The sequence below is a fragment of the Caenorhabditis remanei genome, chromosome III (genome assembly GCF_010183535.1).
Source record: "Caenorhabditis remanei strain PX506 chromosome III, whole genome shotgun sequence".
Classification (NCBI taxonomy): Eukaryota; Metazoa; Nematoda; class Chromadorea; order Rhabditida; family Rhabditidae; genus Caenorhabditis; species Caenorhabditis remanei.
This window is the reverse complement of record NC_071330.1, coordinates 237,003-256,932: the sequence shown is the minus strand read 5'-3', so window position 1 is coordinate 256,932 and position 19,930 is coordinate 237,003. Positions and strand designations below refer to the sequence as shown.

General features: G+C 41.7%; 5 protein-coding genes across 5 annotated transcripts; 2 read left to right on the top strand and 3 right to left on the bottom strand.

Annotated features, from left to right (window-relative positions):
* Positions 1 to 10,744: 10,744 nt before the first annotated feature.
* GCK72_008208 (uncharacterized protein) lies at positions 10,745 to 12,319 on the top strand (the record flags this gene model as incomplete). Its single annotated transcript, XM_053726697.1, has 2 exons — positions 10,745 to 10,835; positions 12,186 to 12,319. The coding sequence occupies 2 exons, from the start codon at positions 10,745 to 10,747 to the stop codon at positions 12,317 to 12,319; spliced, it is 225 nt and encodes a 74-aa protein (XP_053586274.1).
* GCK72_008207 (uncharacterized protein) lies at positions 12,182 to 13,390 on the bottom strand (the record flags this gene model as incomplete). Its single annotated transcript, XM_003102103.2, has 3 exons — positions 12,182 to 12,315; positions 12,369 to 12,799; positions 13,314 to 13,390. The coding sequence occupies 3 exons, from the start codon at positions 13,388 to 13,390 to the stop codon at positions 12,182 to 12,184; spliced, it is 642 nt and encodes a 213-aa protein (XP_003102151.2).
* A 498-nt stretch (positions 13,391 to 13,888) lies between these two features.
* Positions 13,889 to 17,162, top strand: GCK72_008206 (uncharacterized protein; the record flags this gene model as incomplete). The annotated part of the gene is made up of 6 exons (XM_053726696.1): positions 13,889 to 13,966; positions 14,024 to 14,109; positions 14,846 to 15,104; positions 15,155 to 16,277; positions 16,325 to 16,846; positions 16,897 to 17,162. 6 exons carry the CDS (start codon positions 13,889 to 13,891, stop codon positions 17,160 to 17,162), a joined length of 2,334 nt encoding a protein of 777 aa, XP_053586273.1.
* GCK72_008205 (uncharacterized protein) lies at positions 16,952 to 17,170 on the bottom strand (the record flags this gene model as incomplete). The annotated part of the gene is made up of 1 exon (XM_053726695.1): positions 16,952 to 17,170. The coding sequence occupies one exon, from the start codon at positions 17,168 to 17,170 to the stop codon at positions 16,952 to 16,954; it is 219 nt and encodes a 72-aa protein (XP_053586272.1).
* A 345-nt stretch (positions 17,171 to 17,515) lies between these two features.
* Positions 17,516 to 17,961, bottom strand: GCK72_008204 (uncharacterized protein; the record flags this gene model as incomplete). Its single annotated transcript, XM_003102049.2, has 2 exons — positions 17,516 to 17,578; positions 17,638 to 17,961. The coding sequence occupies 2 exons, from the start codon at positions 17,959 to 17,961 to the stop codon at positions 17,516 to 17,518; spliced, it is 387 nt and encodes a 128-aa protein (XP_003102097.1).
* Between the last annotated feature and the right edge of the window lie 1,969 nt (positions 17,962 to 19,930).

Sequence of the window (19,930 nt, the reverse complement as noted above, 5' to 3'; positions counted from 1 at the left end):
TATTTTTTTGTTAAAAAAGAGCCAAAAAAGTTTTAAAACTTCAAAGCTTGACGTTGTTGCCAGTTAGTAAAACTTACTAAAACCATATCTAAAAAAGTTCTAAAACACACAAAAACGTTCATGGAGTTAAACTAAATTAGAACGCGTTAAAGGTGCGCCAGACTATCTGATTTTCAACTCGTCATAGAAAGCGGCACAGGCGCGCCAGTTCAACAGAACCGTATCAAAGTGAGCACTTCTAAACTTATGGAGCCGCGTCAAAGGTGCGCCAGCCTAATCTAGGATTTTGAATTTTCCAGTTTTGAAAACGCTTTTTTCAGATTCTGTCTGTCACTCTGTAAGTTCAGATGTCCCAAAAACTCACTCAGACTCAATGAATCCATTCGTGTAGACACGAAGCATGAATTCGGCCTCCTCGTTTGGCTCGAAAGTCGATGGAACCACGACGTAGTTGCCAGGTGGCACACGGAATCGACCAGTCATCTGGAAAAAGAAAATGGTGGCCTAGAAACCCAAATTTAGTCCCCCCATACCTCTCTTAAATTGATGAAAGCAGCAGATCTCATGGCTGATTTGTTGGCGGCGAAGAATTGCTTGTTGAGACGTCCACGACTACCTCCAGCCTGAAAATTCGCGGGTTTTTGAGGTGGAATCGAAGATTTTCAGTGCTTTTTACAGAAAAAAAGCGAACAACAAGTGGTTAGGACACTTTTTGTAAAAGCCACTAGCTCCCGGATTCAAAAAATGTGCACAATTTTTTCACAAAACTTTTAAATTTTTTTAATCGAAAATTCTGTGTACGCTTGAGGTTTTATTGATATTTAAAAACATAGTCGAAACTGAAAAATTCAAATTTTCAGTCTGCTTTTTCTGGGCGTGGCCTAAAAAACATAAAAACAAAGAAATACACACAAAGACACACACTGAACGAAGTGGGTGAACTAATTGCTTCCTTTTTTGATGGACTAGGAAATTTCTAGGCCACCAAAACTGGATTTGTGGGTTAGAGTATTTAGAAAACGACACAATTTTTCGCTACTTTTACCCATTTTCAGCTGTTTCAGCAACAACTTACATTGTTCATCTGAAAATTTCAGAAAATTAATTTTTTTTTAATTTAAATAATTCTGAAAATTTTGTTTTGCTGAAATTCTCCAACTCACATCATAAACTGCAAAACCGATCGGCACGTTGTCGAGTCCGTCTTGTTTCAAGTTACGTCTGGAAAAAAATTCAATAGAAAATTTTCGAATTGTCGGTGTGTCCGGATGTCCTTTACCTGTATTTTTGCATTACAGCGAATATGACAGTACACAACTCGTCGTCGTCATCTGGATCCGAATCGGTAAGCTGCACACGGAATTGCGGGTTATTGGCGAATGTGTCTGGAAGAATTATGGAGTTTTTAAACAACTTTTTTGGGTGTCGGGGAGTCTGTCTGAATGTCCAGATATCCTAGTTTCTCGAAAAAGTGTTAGTTTTTCAATTTTTTTCAAAACAAATGTTCTCGAAATACTTGTCCAAAAGTCTGTTTTGATATTTCCGAAAAATTATCTTTTATTATTAGTGTTTCAAAATTTATGTCGAAATATTTAATTTTTTTAAAGTTTTTTTACTCGAAATACTCCAAATGTCTGTCCAGATGTCCGGTTTGTAATCTGTATGTCCAGATGTCTGTCGGTATTTCCAGATGTCCCAATAAATCTATGACACTATTCGAACAACCTTTGCTTTGAATTTTCTCAGAAAAACGGATTTTTGTCATTTTTTTCAGCAAAAGGTATTGTGCAGAAGCAGGTCTGTGTGTCCCGATGTCCACCTGTCTATATGTCTGTGTGTCTGTGAAACAGGATGTCCACTTTATGGGTATTTTTGGTAATTCCCGATTATATTCATCACTGTGTCTGTCTGTGAGTCTGTATGCCCAAAATTTCAAAAATCGAATCGCTTCAGAATTCAACTGGCGCACCTCCGACGCGTTGTTCTCTCTGTCTGTATGTCGAGATGTCTTCAGATCTTTTCCATATTTCTCAGCTTATTTTTTTTCGAGTCTTGTCGTTCGAATTTACGAAATTTATCACTTAAAGTCAACATTAGACGTGTTTTTGTCGTTAAAATGCAGTCTGGCGCACCTTGGACGCGTTTATCAGAGAAATTCTTTCCCAATAGGGAGTCATTTCTCGAAAAATAACTCAAAAACACAAGCATTTTTACGAAACTTGGCGCAAAAATGTTCAGTCTGGCGTTACTTTGACGCGTTTTCTCTGTCTTGCATTTCTTCAGTCTGTCTGTGTCTCTGTGTGTCCAAACTCACTAATATAATTTCTGCATCCTCCTGCCGTCTGATTCCTAATCCATGCTCCATCATGAGTATTAGCGGCCCAAACCATTCCAGCTGCTTTGACTCCAGTCATCTGATAGACCTCATCCATGACATCTGGTCCCAAATTACAGATTTCCATTTTCTCGAAATTTCTCATATAATCTTCGAATGACATCCAAAACTCTCCGTCATGATCGAATTTCAATCCCATATCCTGTTTGACCGAGTCCGGAACGTTTCTCCATTCACGTGAGTTATCAGACCACGCCCCATTCCATTCTTGTTCGTTTCCCCATGGATTACGGATACGGAGAATGCATGTTTGTCCGTTTGGTCCGTCGACGATTCGGCATCCAGTGATCGAGTAGGCGTGTCCTTTCACTAATCCATTCGACATTTTCGCCTCCCACACATTTGGATCCGCTTCGATTGAGCAACCGAAGAGAGATCCCATTTCGAATCTGCAAATATTTCATATTGATTGGAATTTCAAATTGACTGGGGCGCGTTCGGCGCCTTTTCGGACCAAAAAACATTATTTCTCGAAAACGAAAAAATGTTCAGTCTGGCGTGACTTTGACGCGTTTTCTATCTTGCATTTTTCGTTCTAAAAGAAAATTTTCGGGTCGATCACGCTGTGCTCCTTTTATGCTTTTTCAGTTGATTTTGTGTAGGAAGTGAAAAACGCGTAAGGCGCGCCAGACAATCAAATTTCATGTTGATTGGTAATTTACTGAGGCGCGTTCGGCGCGTTTTTCTTCAGATATTGAAATTTGAAATATTTTATTTGGGATGTTATGATCTTCACCGAAAGAACTTGATTTCGAAAGTGGAAGCGCGTCAAAGGCGCGCCAGTCATTGAAATTTCTAGATTTTCGCTGTTTTCGATCAGTTTTCTCGAATTTTCTGGCGCACCCATTGCGCGTTTTAATGTGTTTTTGTTGATAAAATGGTGTCTGGCGCGCCTTGAACGCGTTTATCAAAGAAACCGTTTCCCAAAAGATGATTATTTCTCGAAAAGTAACACAAATTTTAGTAATTCTCACGAAGCCTGGCAGAAAAATGTTCAGTCTGGCGTGACTTTGACGCGTTTTCTATCTTGTTTTTTTTTGGGAACAAATCTTGAATCTTATGCTCTTTCTATGCTTTTTTTTGTTGATTTTTATCATAAAAGTTATGTGTGAAACGTGAGACGCATCAAAGGCGCGCCAGTTTCCCAAATTTTCTGTCCGCATGTGCATCTGTATATCCACATGTCCATCCAGATGTCCCTACCCTCTCATCATCATTTGCATCAAATTTTTTGGTGGATTCTTCAAGTCGATGAATTCGGTGAGACCTCCAGTCATATCTTCAAGAGCTTCAGAAGTCGTTCCTCCCTTCAGAGCCTCGTACGATCCGAACAGTCTGAAATTCAAGGATTTAAGCTCCGCCCACTCCAATAGAGCACACTTACTTAGCGTAAGCCTTCTCGAGAAGTGCACTCCAAAACTCGTTGTTACTAGCCGAATGCATGTACAACAGTTCTCCGTTGCTAGTCGGAAGACGGTCATCAATGACGACGTCAACCCATTTTCCGTATTGCCAGAATTGGAAATGGAAGATTCCAGCGTAGTTCTCAGTGAACGATTGATCTGGTGGCACGACACGATAGAACAATTCGTCCTTGAGTGTCAGGTTGGCAGCGGCCGCGAGGAGCCAGCAGTCACCGAGTTCTCCCTGGAAGAGGAAATAATTGGCGAAACGTTTTTCATTCTAAACTTTGCGAAAAATTTTCGGAAAGTTTCGAAAAAACCGTTCTAGAAATCTTGGAAATTTCTACTGAAATGCTTTTAAAATTATTAACAAAAAGCGATTTTTCGATTTTTCTGAAATTTTTTGAAGTTTTGTACTCAAAAGCAGGTTTCTTGAAATACTTACTTGCCCTTTGGTTATATGGCTTCGATTCATTTCGAAATCAGAAATTTGAAAAATGAAGAAAATTTAAAATCAGGAGAAGCGGAATAACCGAAAACGAGACATTCTGAAACCGGGACACCTAACTAAAAATCAGGGTATCTCGGAATTTCGAAACCGAGATATTCGAAAACTTCGGTTCTCAAATATTCAGTTTCGAAGTGTCCACAGTTTTGAAATGCCTCGTTTTCCCATATTTCTTTTTTTCACTGTCTCCAGATGTCTCGACTTCAGAATCTCCAGATTTCTATCTATCTATCCAGATTTCCATACCTGAATAACATCAAATCTCGAGTGTCCCTCAGTAATCAATTGTGGCTCGCGAACGATCTCTCCTGGGCGGAGCCATTCGACACGCTTTGGCGGGCGTTTTGAGAAGAAGAGCGAACTGTCGACAGGCTGGAATTGTGGGTCCTCGAACAGTTGTTTGCGCTCCAAACATTGATCTCTCAATTCATAGAAATCTTGTGGCTCAGTAGTTGGTCTTGGCGCGATTGGACTTGGTCCCGCACCACCGCCTCCTCGATCTGGATCCGGTCCCGGACGGACGAATGGATCAACGTCACGTCTGAACTTTCCAGAGATGATGTTATCCAAGATGACTTTTCCAATGTTTCCAAGGGAATTATCTTTTCCTCCGAGACCCATTATCACGTTTCCAGCAACTGCTCCAATGATACGTCCGGTCGACGGGTCGACACCCAAGAATCGATGAGCGGCCTCTCCAATCAAGTTTCCAATGATATTGACCATTCCTCCGTTGAGTCGATTCGGATTGACATTCCCGCCACCTCCATTGTATTGACCACCACCGCCACCGCCAATAAGCGATCCAATTCCTCCGAGAATATCGCCGAATCCACCGCCTCCTCCTTGCTTCTGTCCACCTCCACCACCGGATCCGCCTCCTCCGAGACTGTTGATGATTCCACCGATATCGTTCAAGTTGAATCCGCCGCCACCGCCGCCTCCTTGGTTGCCACCGCCACCACCACCGTAGTTGCCGCCACCTCCGCCTGGAATATCGGATGGTTATGGCTATAAGCGGGGGGAAGGGGTTCCCAGCCCGTTGACTATTAAGAAATGACAAAAAGTGAAGATTGTCAATGAGATACTGTCCAAAAATAAAGTTCCAGCAAAACATTTTTAAACTTTGACGGTGCGGCAAGGCATTGTGGGTGGAGCTTAAACTGCAAGCGATAAAATTCTAAATTTCATCTGATTTTTCAACGAGCGGTATTGATTATCAAGATAAATTCGTGTTTTTGCTCATTTTCCCGCTTTTTTCAGCCAAAATTCACATTTTACAACTGGCTGGCGCACCTTGGACGCGTTTTCAAAAAATGATGCATCTGACTAATTTCAGACTTTTTTCAACTAGTTTTTTAAAAGCTTAAACATTTTACCGCAGATTTGTGCATTTTTCATGTTTAATCGATTAAAACACGAGTTTATCTTGAAATTCAGTGTTTGCAGTTTAAGCTCCGCCCGCGAAATTTTTTTTTCGAAAATTCTTGCGGAAACTTTATTTGTTTTCACAGTAGAAGAAAAATTAGGTAACTTAGAAAGATCGGTTACTGTAACTATCAGACCCATGCAACATGCAAATTAGCACCTCCAGTATTTCCACCACCACCAATCAATGAGCCAACCAGTGAGCCAATGTCGTTCCCACCACTGTTACCACCACCACCTAAATTCACAACAAACTATGTGTAACATGCAGTTATGTAAGCCCCGCCCACTGGAGCTAGGGACGTCTGTGTGTCTGCACGATGAGACCAGACCGATTGCAGCCGCGCTCTATTGAGAAGGAAGGATACTTTTTTTGCGTAACGGTGAACATTCGAACTTATATGGATGGATACTATATCGACTATATAAATTCGAATGTTCACCGTGACACAAAAAATGTATCATTCTTGTCAATAGTGCGCGTCTGCACACTGGCCTCATCGTGTGTCTGTTAGTCCGTTAAGGTTGTTGTGTGAATCTGTGTGTATTAGAAGAATCTCTATCTACTCATCAGATACCGTAATTCTGCCCTCCGCCTCTTTGTCCATTACCACCACCACCACCGCTCAAAAGTCCTCCAAGAATGTCACCGAATCCGCCACCGCCACCTCCTCCACCATAATTGTTCGGCGGGGGTTGTCGACCACCACCTGTGAGCATAGCAAAACTTAAAATGTGGCGATAAAGCTTTTGTGCACTGGAGCGCACTTGTTAACGCGTAAAAGTGTAGAGAGAAAGATTTATCGACATGCTTCTTACAACCGCGCTCTACCGAGACCAAAGAAAACTGTGTGCATAATTGAGAGACTTAGAGAAAAAGAGACATTTTTCAAGATGATTTCGGTAGAGCGCAGTTGTAAGAATTGCGCAGAGCTAATATCTGGAAAGTGCGCTCGAGCGCGTTTCTACATATCCGAATTTCAAATTTTCTGAACAAAACAATGCGGTGGAGCACGTATACCAACACAGGGAAAACCAGATAGACGGAGACCACGCCTATAACCAAAAAACCACAAAAAAAAACAGGATTTAAGCATGAAAATCACAACAAACTCTACCATAATTCGTATCACTCGGTTCCTTTTTCCCTTTCCGATTGATCACATTATCGAAAATGCCACCGATCAAATCCTTCGCCATATCACGTTTTCGTTTTCCTTGATCTCCCGAATTCCCGCCATTTCCACCGTATCCTCCTCCTCCTCCTTGATCATAGTTGTTGCCACCTGCATATTATGATGGGCGGTGCTGTGGGATTACTACAGTAGGTAAAAAATGCCAAAAAAATAGAAATTCGGGTTACTGTAGGCACTACAAAGCTAAAAAACTAAGCAAAGGGATTATATATTGAACATGGACAACATATATAGGTGTGAATTCTCGTTTTTTTTCTATTTTTCAAAAGTTTTCTTCAAAAAAAAGTACCTCCACCGAATCCGCCACTTCCACCACCGAAGCCACCGCCTCCACCGCCGCCGCCTCCGCCGCCGCCACCTCCGAAGAAGTTACTGGCGAGTCCACCGAGAATATCTCCACCGGCTCCACCGACCTGAAAAAAAATGGAATAGTTTTTCGGGGGTGGGATTTCTAGGCCACGATTTGTGAAAATGTGAAAAGGCGTTCTGAGTTTTAACAGCGGTTTCTAGAGGACTAGTTTTTTGAGATTAGGGATTCTAGGCCACCGATCTCAAGACGTTGGGAAAAATTAGGATATGAAAACGCGACCTACTGAATTTCTTAGCGTACATTTTTAAGTCTTTGAGTTACATCCGAATCAGGGCTGTTTACGTAAATTCGCTCTATTGAACTTTTCAGCAAAACCATGCACAATTTTATCTAAAACTCCCACCTTATCCCTAATCAAATTTCCGGCGATCGATCCGATAAGTCCGTTGAATTCGTCAGGTTTCACTTCGACCTTCTGAATGATTTCCTCTTCGTCGTCAGCCATTTTGATTCCGTCTTCAGTCGCCTTGAAACCTTCTGCGGTTTTCGTCTGTTTTTGGTAGTTATCCTCGTCGTTTGAGGCGCCCGTCGCACGATTGTCCGATGGGTCTGGAATAGTTGGAATTTTGGTGAAAAATCTTTTAAAAAAAAAGCAACGATAGTCCAAAAGTACTACACGAAAGATCTCTAGTTTATCAGTGGAGCGCGTTTTCCTTTACCTCTTCTCGGTGACATAGCAAGTAGGAATGGTAGCATTTTAAATAAATCTAATGAATAATGATAAAGTTTATCACAAAGTTTCTCGTTTCTAGCTCATCGAAATCGATAAGTAGTTGTTGTCTGCTCTTTTTCGAGAGCTCGAGACTCTCAAAGAGCAGAAAGATTAGCATCAAACGACGAAAAAAGGAGAAGGACGACGACAACTTTTTTCGTGTGCATGCATTTTTATGCGCCATTTTTTGGCTCGTTGTTTTTTCTTTTTGACAAGTTTTTTGAACCCGGAGGTATAAACGGGCGGTGACGAATTATTTAAGAATTCATTTTTTGCAGAGCTTAAAAATTCGAAATTAAGCAATAAATGACTACTGAACCATACTTGCGAAATCTCGGCCCTGTAGACCCGGTTTAAAAATGTGCACAATTCGTTCACAAAATTTTTCGCCATGTTTTGAAATTCTCATAAAAAATAGTCAGAAATCCAAAATACATTTCGACTTTTTTGCAAAAAAATTTTTTTTAAAGTTTTTAATCAATAAATACTAAAACTTGAGCTAGTTTATTGAAACATTGTAATCAAAAAACCAAAAAAATGATCAATTAATCTACCAAATGAAACACCGCTTCCAAAACGTAATGTAGTAATTGAAACTAATTAATTTGAATTATCGAAACCGACAGCTAAACCACTAAACCCCAAATCAAAAAACAATCAATCTCTTTGTTTTCCACTTTTTTCTGCCAACCACATTGAATAGGCGAAAGAACGGAAATTGGTATTGAGGGGTTTTGAAAATAGAGAGAAGTGAGTCACGGAACACAATTGAAAGGGAGGTGTTCGATGTCTATGTGTTGATGGGGGATGGGTTTCGTAATAGGTTTCCGGGGACTTTTCAGGAAAATGGTGGGATGGTTGGAAGTCATGGGGATTATGAATCTGGCTGGAAATTCGGGTTGATAACAATATGAACCTAGCTAGTATTAGCTCGACACAGTTCTAACACCTGCGCTCCGCCGAAATTCCCCATTGAAAATTTCATACAAAACAGTCAGAAATCTTATGTATATTCGAATCTCAATCGAAATCTGTCGTCCCAGGTATGGTAACAACTTTTATTGAAAATGCGGTAATTTCGTTTTAATGAACATGTCAATCATTGATGAGACTGTTTTAGAAAAATATATTATCAAACAAATCTCCTATTTCCAATTGCAAGTTCAATTTTCAGTCTATTTAGTTCATAAACTAATGATTTTAAAAGTGGGCGTGGCCTATTCAGATCACACCAACTATTCAACAGAATCTTTAAAATCCAAGTAAACCTAAACAAAGGGCGAAAATCAATAGACCAACCAGAGCTAAACGAAGGCAGCAAAAAAAGGCGAAACTAAATGGAGGGGACACCAGAGTGGTTGGTTGGAGACTGACATAAATCTTTTTTCTTCTTTTTCTAACCAAAAAAGTTTAGATTTAGACCCTCGAGACTAGACGCGATAATAATAGGGAACGACACTCCGCGATCCCGGTGATCAAGCGGGAAATTTGAATTTTCGGTCGACTAGAATTTCAAAAACAAAAAATAGAAACTCACTTAAAAGGCAACAGTTGAAGACATTCATTTCGATTTTCTAGTAGAGAATAGAAAATTCTCGATTTTTTTTCCAACACAGCAAAAAGAGGAGAAATGGAGAGGGGCCCCCTTTTAGTAGGGACCACAACCGGAAATAACGAGGGAGGGGGGGCTCAGAGCAAAGAAGAGGAAAGTTGCTCTTTTTTTGTGCTCACGCACAGAAGAATTTGATGAGAGGAAAGGGGACCCCGAGAGTAGCCGATGTTCCGCGTCGATGATAATTGGTTTTGGAGCCTGGGGCTTTGTGGCTCGATTCTCCGTTTCTCTTCTGTTTTTCTTTCGGAGGTGATCGATGAGGGTTTCCAGACGGAAGGGTGTAATAGCTTGACCACTTTTTTGTTGTTTCTTATGGTGGGGACTAGTTTTTGAGAGATTGGGATTCTAGGCCATATGAAATGTAAAACATCGCGGACTAGTTTTCTCCCGACCTCGATTTCTAGGCCATTTGAAACTCGAACCAATTAGTAGAGAATGTTAAGCTTAACATTTTCTCTGTCGGTTTATTTCCGCTAGTTCTTTCAATTTTGGAGATACGGTGTAAAATAGTGAGGGACTAGCTTTCATAGAATTCGGATTTCTAGGCCATGTAAAATTTGTGCCAATTTAAAGAGAATTTCAAGCTGATCAGTTTTGTAATTGTGCGTTATCTGAAACCTCTCCTGGGTTTCGAGATATAGAGGACACTAGCGTGTCTATACAAGTCGTGAGGTGGCGGACTAGTTTCCCCAGGATTTGATTTCTTAGGCCATGTAAAATTGGTACCAATTTATAGAGAATTTCAAGCTCTACACTTTTGTAGTTGACTGATTTTTGCTAGCTCTTTCAGTTATCGAGATACAAAGGGAATTAGTGGGACTAGTTTCTTGGACTAGTTTCCTGGCGAGTTGGAGTTCTAGACCATATAAAATTGGTACCAATTGATAGAGAATTTCAAGCTCTACACTTTTGCAGTTGACATTTCTCAGATAGCTCTTCTCCATTTCGAGATACAGAGGGAATTCGAGAATTCTATAAAATTGGTACCATTGCGGACTATTTTCCCACGTTCTCATTTTCTAGGCCATAGATTTTATACCACTTCTCGCTTCCAAGCTCCGCTGACTTCTGAACACTATTCCCCTAGAGACATCTATTTTTCATAGCCATTCTCTTTTTTATGATTCCCATTTCCTTTGTCACATTGAATCGGTGTCAAGCTTCGTGCTCAATTGAGCATGAGGAAAGAGCTCATAAAACAAGGGAAAGAGGTTTAGAGAACACTACATTTTTAGAAGCGTAGACTAGAAAACTGCTTGGCGGACTAGTTTGGGTTTCTAGGCCACCAGAACCCAAAAATACTAATTTCCAGCAAACTGTCCAACCAAATAAGTTTGATTTATACTTCAAATCAAATACAGCCGAAAGAGAGAAAAAAAGAAAACAAAATTTTAAAAGAAAACGGCAGAATCTCTCTTGCCGACAGAGGCAGCAAACAACCGCCTATTTTTATGAGAAGAGAGAGTACGTGGAAACGAGAGAGTGCAGAGAAAACGAGTGAATAGACGCAGGCGGAAAGAGAAGGCACACCAAGGTTACTTGTTTACTCCCTCCCCCGAGAGAAAACAGGCGAATTTTTTTACCGTAAAGAAAAATTTGTGTGTGTAGAAAAGTTGTGAAAAGATAGAAGAATCATTGAAAAACCAATCTAGTAAGCTGAAATTGCGGGTTTTGTAAATGCGCTCTATAGAGAATTCGGCCTAGAAATCGTCAAAGCGATAATTTTTAGCCCGCTAAAGTGTACAAATCTGACGAAAACATGACAAACGTCTATTGATAAATTCGAAAACAATTTTTTGCCAAAATATGTTATCAACAACAAGGAAATATAATTCTTCTTAAATAGCTTGTTTTTCAAGTTTTGTATTGCAAAAACATCTATATTATCATTGAAAAAACACGTAATTTATCATTTCCAAAAAGCAAAAAAACGAAGAAAAAAAAACGATTGCCCTGAACCAGGATCGAACTGGTGACCTTTAGATCTTCAGTCTAACGCTCTCCCAACTGAGCTATCAAGGCACACCGGAGAGACCACTGTCATGGTCATTACGCGTCGACAAATTCCCGAAAAATGCATGAATTGCGGCCGGCGAGAGGAAAGGAAAAGGCAACAAAAAAACAAAGATGCTACACTATTGATGAGACCACGCCCATTTGTTTCGAAAGCAACAACACACTTTACATCTTTCAGACGAATGAGAAGAGATGGAAAAACAGGAGACGCAGAGAGCGAGAGAAGAGAAAATTAGAGAAAAAAGCAGTGATAAAATGATCATTTGATTTGGGAAGGAGAATGAAAAGTATAAAGTTTAGAAGCGACTAGCGAAAGGGGGACCGATTTTCTAGAAAAGTATTACTGAAAAGTTTGAGTCAAAACCCCAAAGTCCAGATGAAGCACCATTGCAAAATAGTTCCAATGTGATCCAATTGAACATCAATCTAAAGCCCGCTGAAACAAAAATTCTGAATAAATTACTTCATATGACAAGTTGCAATAGATAATTTCATTTCTGTGGATCAAACAAAACAAGAAAATAAAAAATATTTGAATTCCTTAGATCTTGTTGAAGGCGACGATGTCGACGGATTGGACGTGGTCCTCGAAGTCCCCGGTGATTCTCTCGATGAGGTCATCGACAGAGACCTTGAGATCCTCGATGACGGTGATGATCTGGAGCTTCTTGATTCCTGAAAACAAAGAATTCATTGAAGTTTTTGGGAAATTATCAATGATCACTTACCGTATCCGATGGCGATGAGCTTGGCTCCTCCCCAGACAAGTCCGTCCATCTCGATGGAACGAACGAGCTTCTCCATCTCGGCGAGATCGGTCTCATCGTCCCATGGCTTCACATCGAGAATGACGGATGACTTGGCGATTGGTCCAGCCTTCTTGGCCTTCTTCTCAGCGTAAGCGGCGAGACGCTCCTCAACGATCTTCTTCTTCTCCTCGCTCTCCTCCTCGTCTTCTGATCCGAAGAGATCGAAGTCGTCGTCGGCGGCGGCAGCAGCTGGAGCAGCAGATCCTCCGGCGGAAGCCCAGGTCTTGCGCTCGGCGTCGGTGTAGGAAGCGACGTTAGCGAACCAACGGGCTACATTTGGATAGGTGGAGGCGTTTGGAGCCGATCCGAGGGCGGAGAAAAGTTGGGCGTCCTCTCCAGACAAGACGAAGCTGAAAAGAAGGGAAAATTATAATTTTTTCAAGACTTGAATGGAAAATCTTATAATTTTTGATGAGAAACACCTAATCTAAAAGTGTTGAAGCTCAAATTGTATTCAAACTAAAAAAATTGGCTCTTTTTTACCGTAAACTACGGAAAATGTTACAGAAAAGTGAAGAATCTTCGAAAAGAACTATAAATTTTATAAAATCAGTTCGAAACCAGGGAAATACTAGCGCTTAGAGATGGAAATGACTAAAAACTAGCAAATTAGCTTACAAAATGTGAAAAATTAGCTTACAAATCAAACAGTGCACAACAATGCGAAAAAAAATCTATTTCGGGGCGAAAAAAAAACCAAAATTCGACGAAAATGATGCAATTTTGACATTTTTCGACTTAAATTTTACGAATTTTTCAATTAAAACATCTAAAAACAACTAAAAACGCTATAAAACAGTTAAAAATGTCAAAAATACAGTTTTCGGCCTAAATTTCTGCAGAAAATTCAAATTTTCGACTTACCCAGTGGCAAAAGCCTGCTCGGCGAGGGTGGTGTTGAATGCAGCAAGTCCAGCTGGGCTCTTAACGTCGGCAACCATCTTTTCAGGAGTGAAACGCGTACGAATGACGACGGAAACGGCCTACAATTCAGTGAAAAAATGAAATCGTGGCGAGACCCGGCGGGCGGCAAAACTTTGTGCGCCTTTGATGCACCGACGCCGCGCCTTCAGTTTGACTGACGCGTGTGCGGAGAGGCGGCGCGCGAGTTTCGCGCCAACGCTCTCTTTTCCCCTCCCATTTTTATTTTTCGCGTCTTCTGCTGACCGAGCGCCTTATCATTTCACCTTGATTCGCTGCGGAATGACTTGTTGTCGTTCCAAAATTGTTGTTTTCTTCATATTTGCGATGAAAAACGTTTGAAAACATCGATTTTAGGCCATCAAAACATGCAAAAGTAGTTTTGCCAATCTGCAGTGATTCTCTGTGCTTTTTATGCGTTTTTTGAATACTTTTCTCGCTATATATTATTAAAATCGTCCCTTTACCTTGTTTCTCACTCAATTTCGTTAATTTTTTCTTCATTTTCAGGAGAAACCATGAATTCTCTTCTTCGGTTGAGCCAGCTGGCTGGACCAGCCCACATTCGTGCTCTTCACTCGTCCTCATCAGTTTGGGTAGGTTTCTGACTAAAAAAGTGGAATATTCTTGAAAATTAACTGAATTTCTTTCAGAGCAAGGTCGCACTCAGCAAATTCGAGCCAAATGCATATCTTCCATACGAACGTCTCTCCCAGAATGTCAAAATCGTGAAAGACAGGTAGGGTGCAAGGTTCAAAATGTAACAAGGACACGGCGAAAGTATCTTCTCTTCTTCTTCGTTCCCCTTATCAACACAAAATTTACTTCACAATTTAGCTAGCAGTGGTCATGTGCGCCACCGCTATCACAACACGTATACAGTCTGTTGACAAATTAGAATTTCAGAAGGTTTCCGATGTAATTTTGCCAGTTTTTGAGCCGTTGGCTTGTTAAAAGCTCGCTTTCATCCCCCAAATCACAAGCCAAGGGTCGCCGAGAGACAAACAGAGTTCCCGTTGTAATGAGAGGAAGCGAGAGCGTCATTGAGTGAAAAGAAAAGACAATTTTCTTCATCTCTGTTCTCTGGTCAATGTAAACACGTTGAGAGTGAGAGAGGTGAAGAGTAGGTGTGACGATAATATAGTCTTCGATATGGTAGCGAACGATAAGTGATGCAAATACAACAGAAGAAATGACATCAATAATTATAGAACACAAAGAAATCAAAAGGTCTTGTGACACGTGTATCTCCAGATCGGGTCTCCAGACCTAGTCTCCAGACTGATCGCACTTTGGAGGCGGTCATGTTTGCAGTACTTTGAACTGATAGCAAATGACTAAAACAAGGAAATTTAAACTGTGTACTTTGATTATTGTTGTGAGAAGGGAAGATGAGAGAAGAAGAAACAAAACTTGTAGAATTGAGAAAAACATCGAAAAGTGTTTGAAATAATATTGATTATTTCTAATTTCAGACTGAAGCGTCCACTGACCCTCTCCGAGAAGATTCTCTATGGACATTTGGACCAGCCAAAGACTCAGGATATCGAAAGAGGAATATCCTATCTTCGTCTCCGCCCAGACCGTGTCGCTATGCAAGATGCCACCGCTCAGATGGCTATGCTTCAGTTCATCAGCTCCGGACTCCCAAAAACCGCCGTTCCATCGACCATTCACTGTGATCACTTGATCGAAGCCCAGAAGGGAGGAGCTCAAGATTTAGCTCGTGCTAAGGTAAGATTGAAAAACAAATTATTGATTTTCCGTAACGTTTTTGTTTCCAGGACCTCAACAAGGAAGTCTTCAACTTCCTCGCCACCGCTGGAAGCAAGTATGGAGTTGGATTCTGGAAGCCAGGATCTGGAATTATCCATCAAATCATTCTCGAGAATTACGCTTTCCCAGGACTCCTCTTGATCGGAACTGACTCTCACACACCAAACGGAGGAGGTCTTGGAGGACTTTGCATTGGAGTCGGAGGTGCCGACGCTGTCGATGTGATGGCTGATATTCCATGGGAGCTCAAGTGCCCAAAGGTTATCGGAATCAAGCTCACCGGAAAGCTCAACGGATGGACTTCTGCTAAGGACATCATTCTCAAGGTCGCCGACATTCTTACCGTTAAAGGAGGAACCGGAGCTATCGTTGAATACTACGGACCAGGAGTCGACTCACTCTCCGCCACCGGAATGGGAACTATCTGCAACATGGGAGCTGAAATCGGAGCCACCACTTCCGTCTTCCCATACAATGAGAGCATGTACAAATATCTCGAGGCTACTGGCCGTAAGGATATCGCTGATGAGGCTAGAAAGTACAAGGACCTCCTCACCGCCGATGACGGAGCTCATTACGATCAAATCATCGAAATCAACCTCGACACTCTTACCCCACACGTCAACGGACCATTCACTCCAGATCTTGCTTCTCCAATCGACAAACTTGGAGAGAACGCCAAGAAGAACGGATGGCCACTTGATGTCAAGGTCTCCCTTATTGGATCATGCACCAACTCCTCATACGAAGACATGACTCGTGCCGCTTCTATCGCCAAGCAAGCTCTCGACAAAGGACTCAAGGCTAAGACCATCTTCACAATCACCCCAGGATCCGAACAAGTTCGTGCCACCATCGAGAGAGACGGACTTTCCAAGATCTTCGCCGATTTCGGAGGAATGGTTCTTGCCAACGCTTGCGGACCATGCATTGGACAATGGGACCGTCAAGATGTGAAGAAGGGAGAGAAGAACACCATTGTCACCTCCTATAACCGTAACTTCACCGGAAGAAACGACGCCAACCCAGCCACTCACGGATTCGTCACCTCCCCAGATATCACCACTGCCATGGCCATCTCTGGACGTCTCGACTTTAATCCACTCACTGATGAGCTCACCGCTGCTGACGGTTTGTGAATTCTATTTTTTTAGTTTATAAAATGATTGATTTTTCAGGAAGCAAGTTCAAGCTCCAACCACCAACCGGACTTGACCTCCCACCAAAGGGATACGATCCAGGAGAGGACACCTTCCAAGCTCCAACCGGAAAGGGACAAGTTGATGTGGCCCCAACTTCGGATCGCCTTCAACTCTTGGCTCCATTCGACAGATGGGACGGAAAGGATTTGACCGATTTGAAGATTCTCATCAAGGTTAAAGGAAAGTGTACCACCGATCACATCTCAGCCGCCGGACCATGGCTCAAATACCGTGGACATTTGGACAACATCTCCAACAATCTTTTCCTTACCGCTGTGAACGCTGAGAACGGAGAGATGAACAAGGTCAAGAATCAAGTCACCGGAGAGTATGGACCAGTTCCAGCCACTGCTCGCAAGTACAAGGCTGATGGAGTGAAATGGGTTGCTATCGGAGACGAGAACTACGGAGAAGGATCTTCTCGCGAACATGCCGCTTTGGAGCCACGTCATCTTGGAGGAAGAGCTATCATTGTCAAGTCATTCGCCCGTATTCATGGTAAGAGGCTTGAAGTTAATGAGGTTCGAATAAAAATGTTTCCTTTTCAGAGACCAACTTGAAGAAGCAAGGAATGCTCCCACTCACATTTGCCAACCCAGCCGACTACGATAAGATCGACCCATCTGATGATGTCTCCATTGTCGGACTTGCCAGCTTCGCCCCAGGAAAACCATTGACCGCCATCTTCAAGAAGCAGAATGGATCAAAGGTCGAGGTGACCTTGAACCACACCTTCAACGAGCAACAAATCGAGTGGTTCAAGGCCGGATCTGCCCTCAACAGAATGAAGGAAGTGTTCGCCAAGAGCAAATAAATAATCATCAATTTTTTTTTTGTGCCGATTTATTAGAAAATGGAATTCTCTTAAAGACCTCTAGTACATGCTCATTTTGTACGTATTGTATTGTTTTGAACCCTGAATTGAAGTATTTTAGAATGGAATTAGTGTAGAAATCAGAATTTCTAGAGTACTTCAATTCATTCCCACACTTTTTTTGTCGATTTTTTAGTAGTCATCACAACCTCTATGAGATTGTTTTATGTATCAGTAGATCCTCTTTGTTTTGTTTCGTTTCGGTTTTTATTGCTTTTTCTCTCTCTGACTTCACATGAAATGACCATCAATCTCCCCTTTTTATTATTCAATAGTTTCAGAAAAAGCTAGAATCATTTACGAAGACGTGCGAAGATGGTGAGTGCCACTGTGACGAGTCCGACGCCAAGAAGTGCCTTCAAAAGAAACTGATTCAAGGATTCTCCATGGCCCATGTGAAGATTCAAAAGATTACCGAGTTTTCGCTAGTGAACGCACAAATTTTGGAAGCCAACGACTCCTCGGTGGTCTCCATGGAATGAAGTGAAGCGCCCACAGTATCCGGACTATTCGTCGCGACACCACCATCACCGTCGGCTTTCAGAAGATCATTGAGCCACGCATCCTGTGACTCCTCCTCCCCGTCTCCTTGCACTTCAACATCCGAGATGTCACTGACGACGACGTCGCCGGCACGATCTTTTATCTTCATTTTACGCAACTTTTTCAGCCGACGTTGCTTCGCCACCGCCTTCTTGTAGTCCTCTGATTTTCCGTCTTTCTTCGGTGTCTCTGACATTTTTCGAAGTGGATTCAGCTGGAAAATGTTGGAATTTTTAGGGGATTTTCGCTGAAAGGGAATTACCTTTTCAATTTGAAGTAGAAAATGATTGATTTTACCGAAAATACAAAAAAATTATTTTGGAAGATTTTCGAAAAAGTAGCGTGGGGGTTTCCACGGGGAAAAATAACAATTTTATTTTTTTTTTGCTTAAAATTTGAAATCTGTCTGTCTGTGTGTCCGGATTTCCGCTTATTAGAATTTTCTAATAGTTTTATAAAAAAGAGCTCATAATTCGTGATTATTTTGTTTATCACAGATTCCTCAACAAGTCCAATACATTCGTAATCATATAATGCTCTGAAATCAAGGGTGTCCCGGACGGGAATCGAACCAGCGTCTATCAGATAGACAGGCTGAAGCACAACCAACTGCGCCACCCGGTCGTCATCCACGTGTTGGTTGCTAGGTGACCATAATCTGAAAGGAAAGGAACACTGAAATTTGAAAGCGTCCGCCGGGGCCCATCAGCGCCGCCTCCCTCCACTGTTATCAACGAAAGTTGAGAACAGTCGTGGCCGTGCATCCATGGCGCAGTCGGTTGCGCGGAAGGCTCAGTCTGAGAGTCGCTGGTTCGATTCCCGGCTGTGACACCGATGTTTTCAGAGCAATGATTAAAATACACACGGTATGATAGGCGTAAAGTGAATAAAAAACCATAGTCTAATGAGCTCCTTTTTAGTTTTGAGAATCTATAGAATAGAAATAAGTCATGTTTGCCGTTACCTGTTTGAATGATTTTTAATATCCAGGCATGTGAGTGTCCACTATTATTTCGTCGAATTTGGTCATCTTTAAATGTCTGTCTGTGTGTTCGGAAGTGTCGAAGGTACTGTAATTTGAAACAGTTCCTCGGGATATTTCAGCGCCGCCTCCCTCCACTGATATCAACGAAAGTTGAGAACAGTCGTGGCCGTGCATCCATGGCGCAGTCGGTTGCGCGGAAGACTCAGTCTGAGAGTCGCTGGTTCGATTCCCGGCTGTGACACCGATTTTTTCAAAGCAAGCGATGATTAGAACGAAAGAAGTGATATATAGTGAATAAAAAATCTGAAAATCTGAGCTTCCTTTCCATTTTGGAGTCACGTATAGTGCTGGTCATAAAAAACTTTTTTTACTTTAAAATGCCGGTATGTCGGGGTCCGCTCTTAATTAGTCGAATAACCGTAAATACTGTATTTGAACGGTATGCCGTTATATTCTTCAACTGCCTCTGTGAGAAATTGCACGGTTTCAGAAACTCATCAAAATTAAACGAAACAATTTCTTGGACGTTCTATTTGCTGATCAAGAAGTTACCAATCACGATGGTTCTAATGGTTCTAGTCAGAATCAAGAAAAACAACTGGGATAATCATATTCATGAATTCTCAGTATACATGGGGTGACGTTGTAATTTGAAACAGTTCCTCGGAATATTTCAGCGCCGCCTTCTTTCACTGATATCAACGAAAGTTAAGGACAGTCGTGGCCGTGCATCCGTGGCGCAGCTGGTTGCGTGAACGACTGGTAACCTGAGAGTCGCTGGTTCGATTCCCGGCTGCGACACCGATGTTTTCAAAGCAATGATTAAAATGGAATCGACGATATGATATACGTATAGTGAATACAAAATTACATCCCACTGAGCTCCTTTTTAGTTTTGAGAATCTATAGAATAGAAATAAGTCATGTTTGCCGTTACCTGTTTGAATGATTTTTAATATCCAGACATGTGGGTGTCCGCTCTTATTTAGTCAAATTTGGTAAATTTCAAATGGCCATCTGTGTGTTCGGATTTGTCGGAAATACTGTAATATGAAACAGTTTATCGGAACCTTTCAGCGCCACTGATATCAACGAAAGTTAAAGACTGTCGTGGAGGTGCATCCGTGGCGCAGCTGGTTGCGCGACCGACTCAGTCTAAGAGTCGCTGGTTCGATTCCAG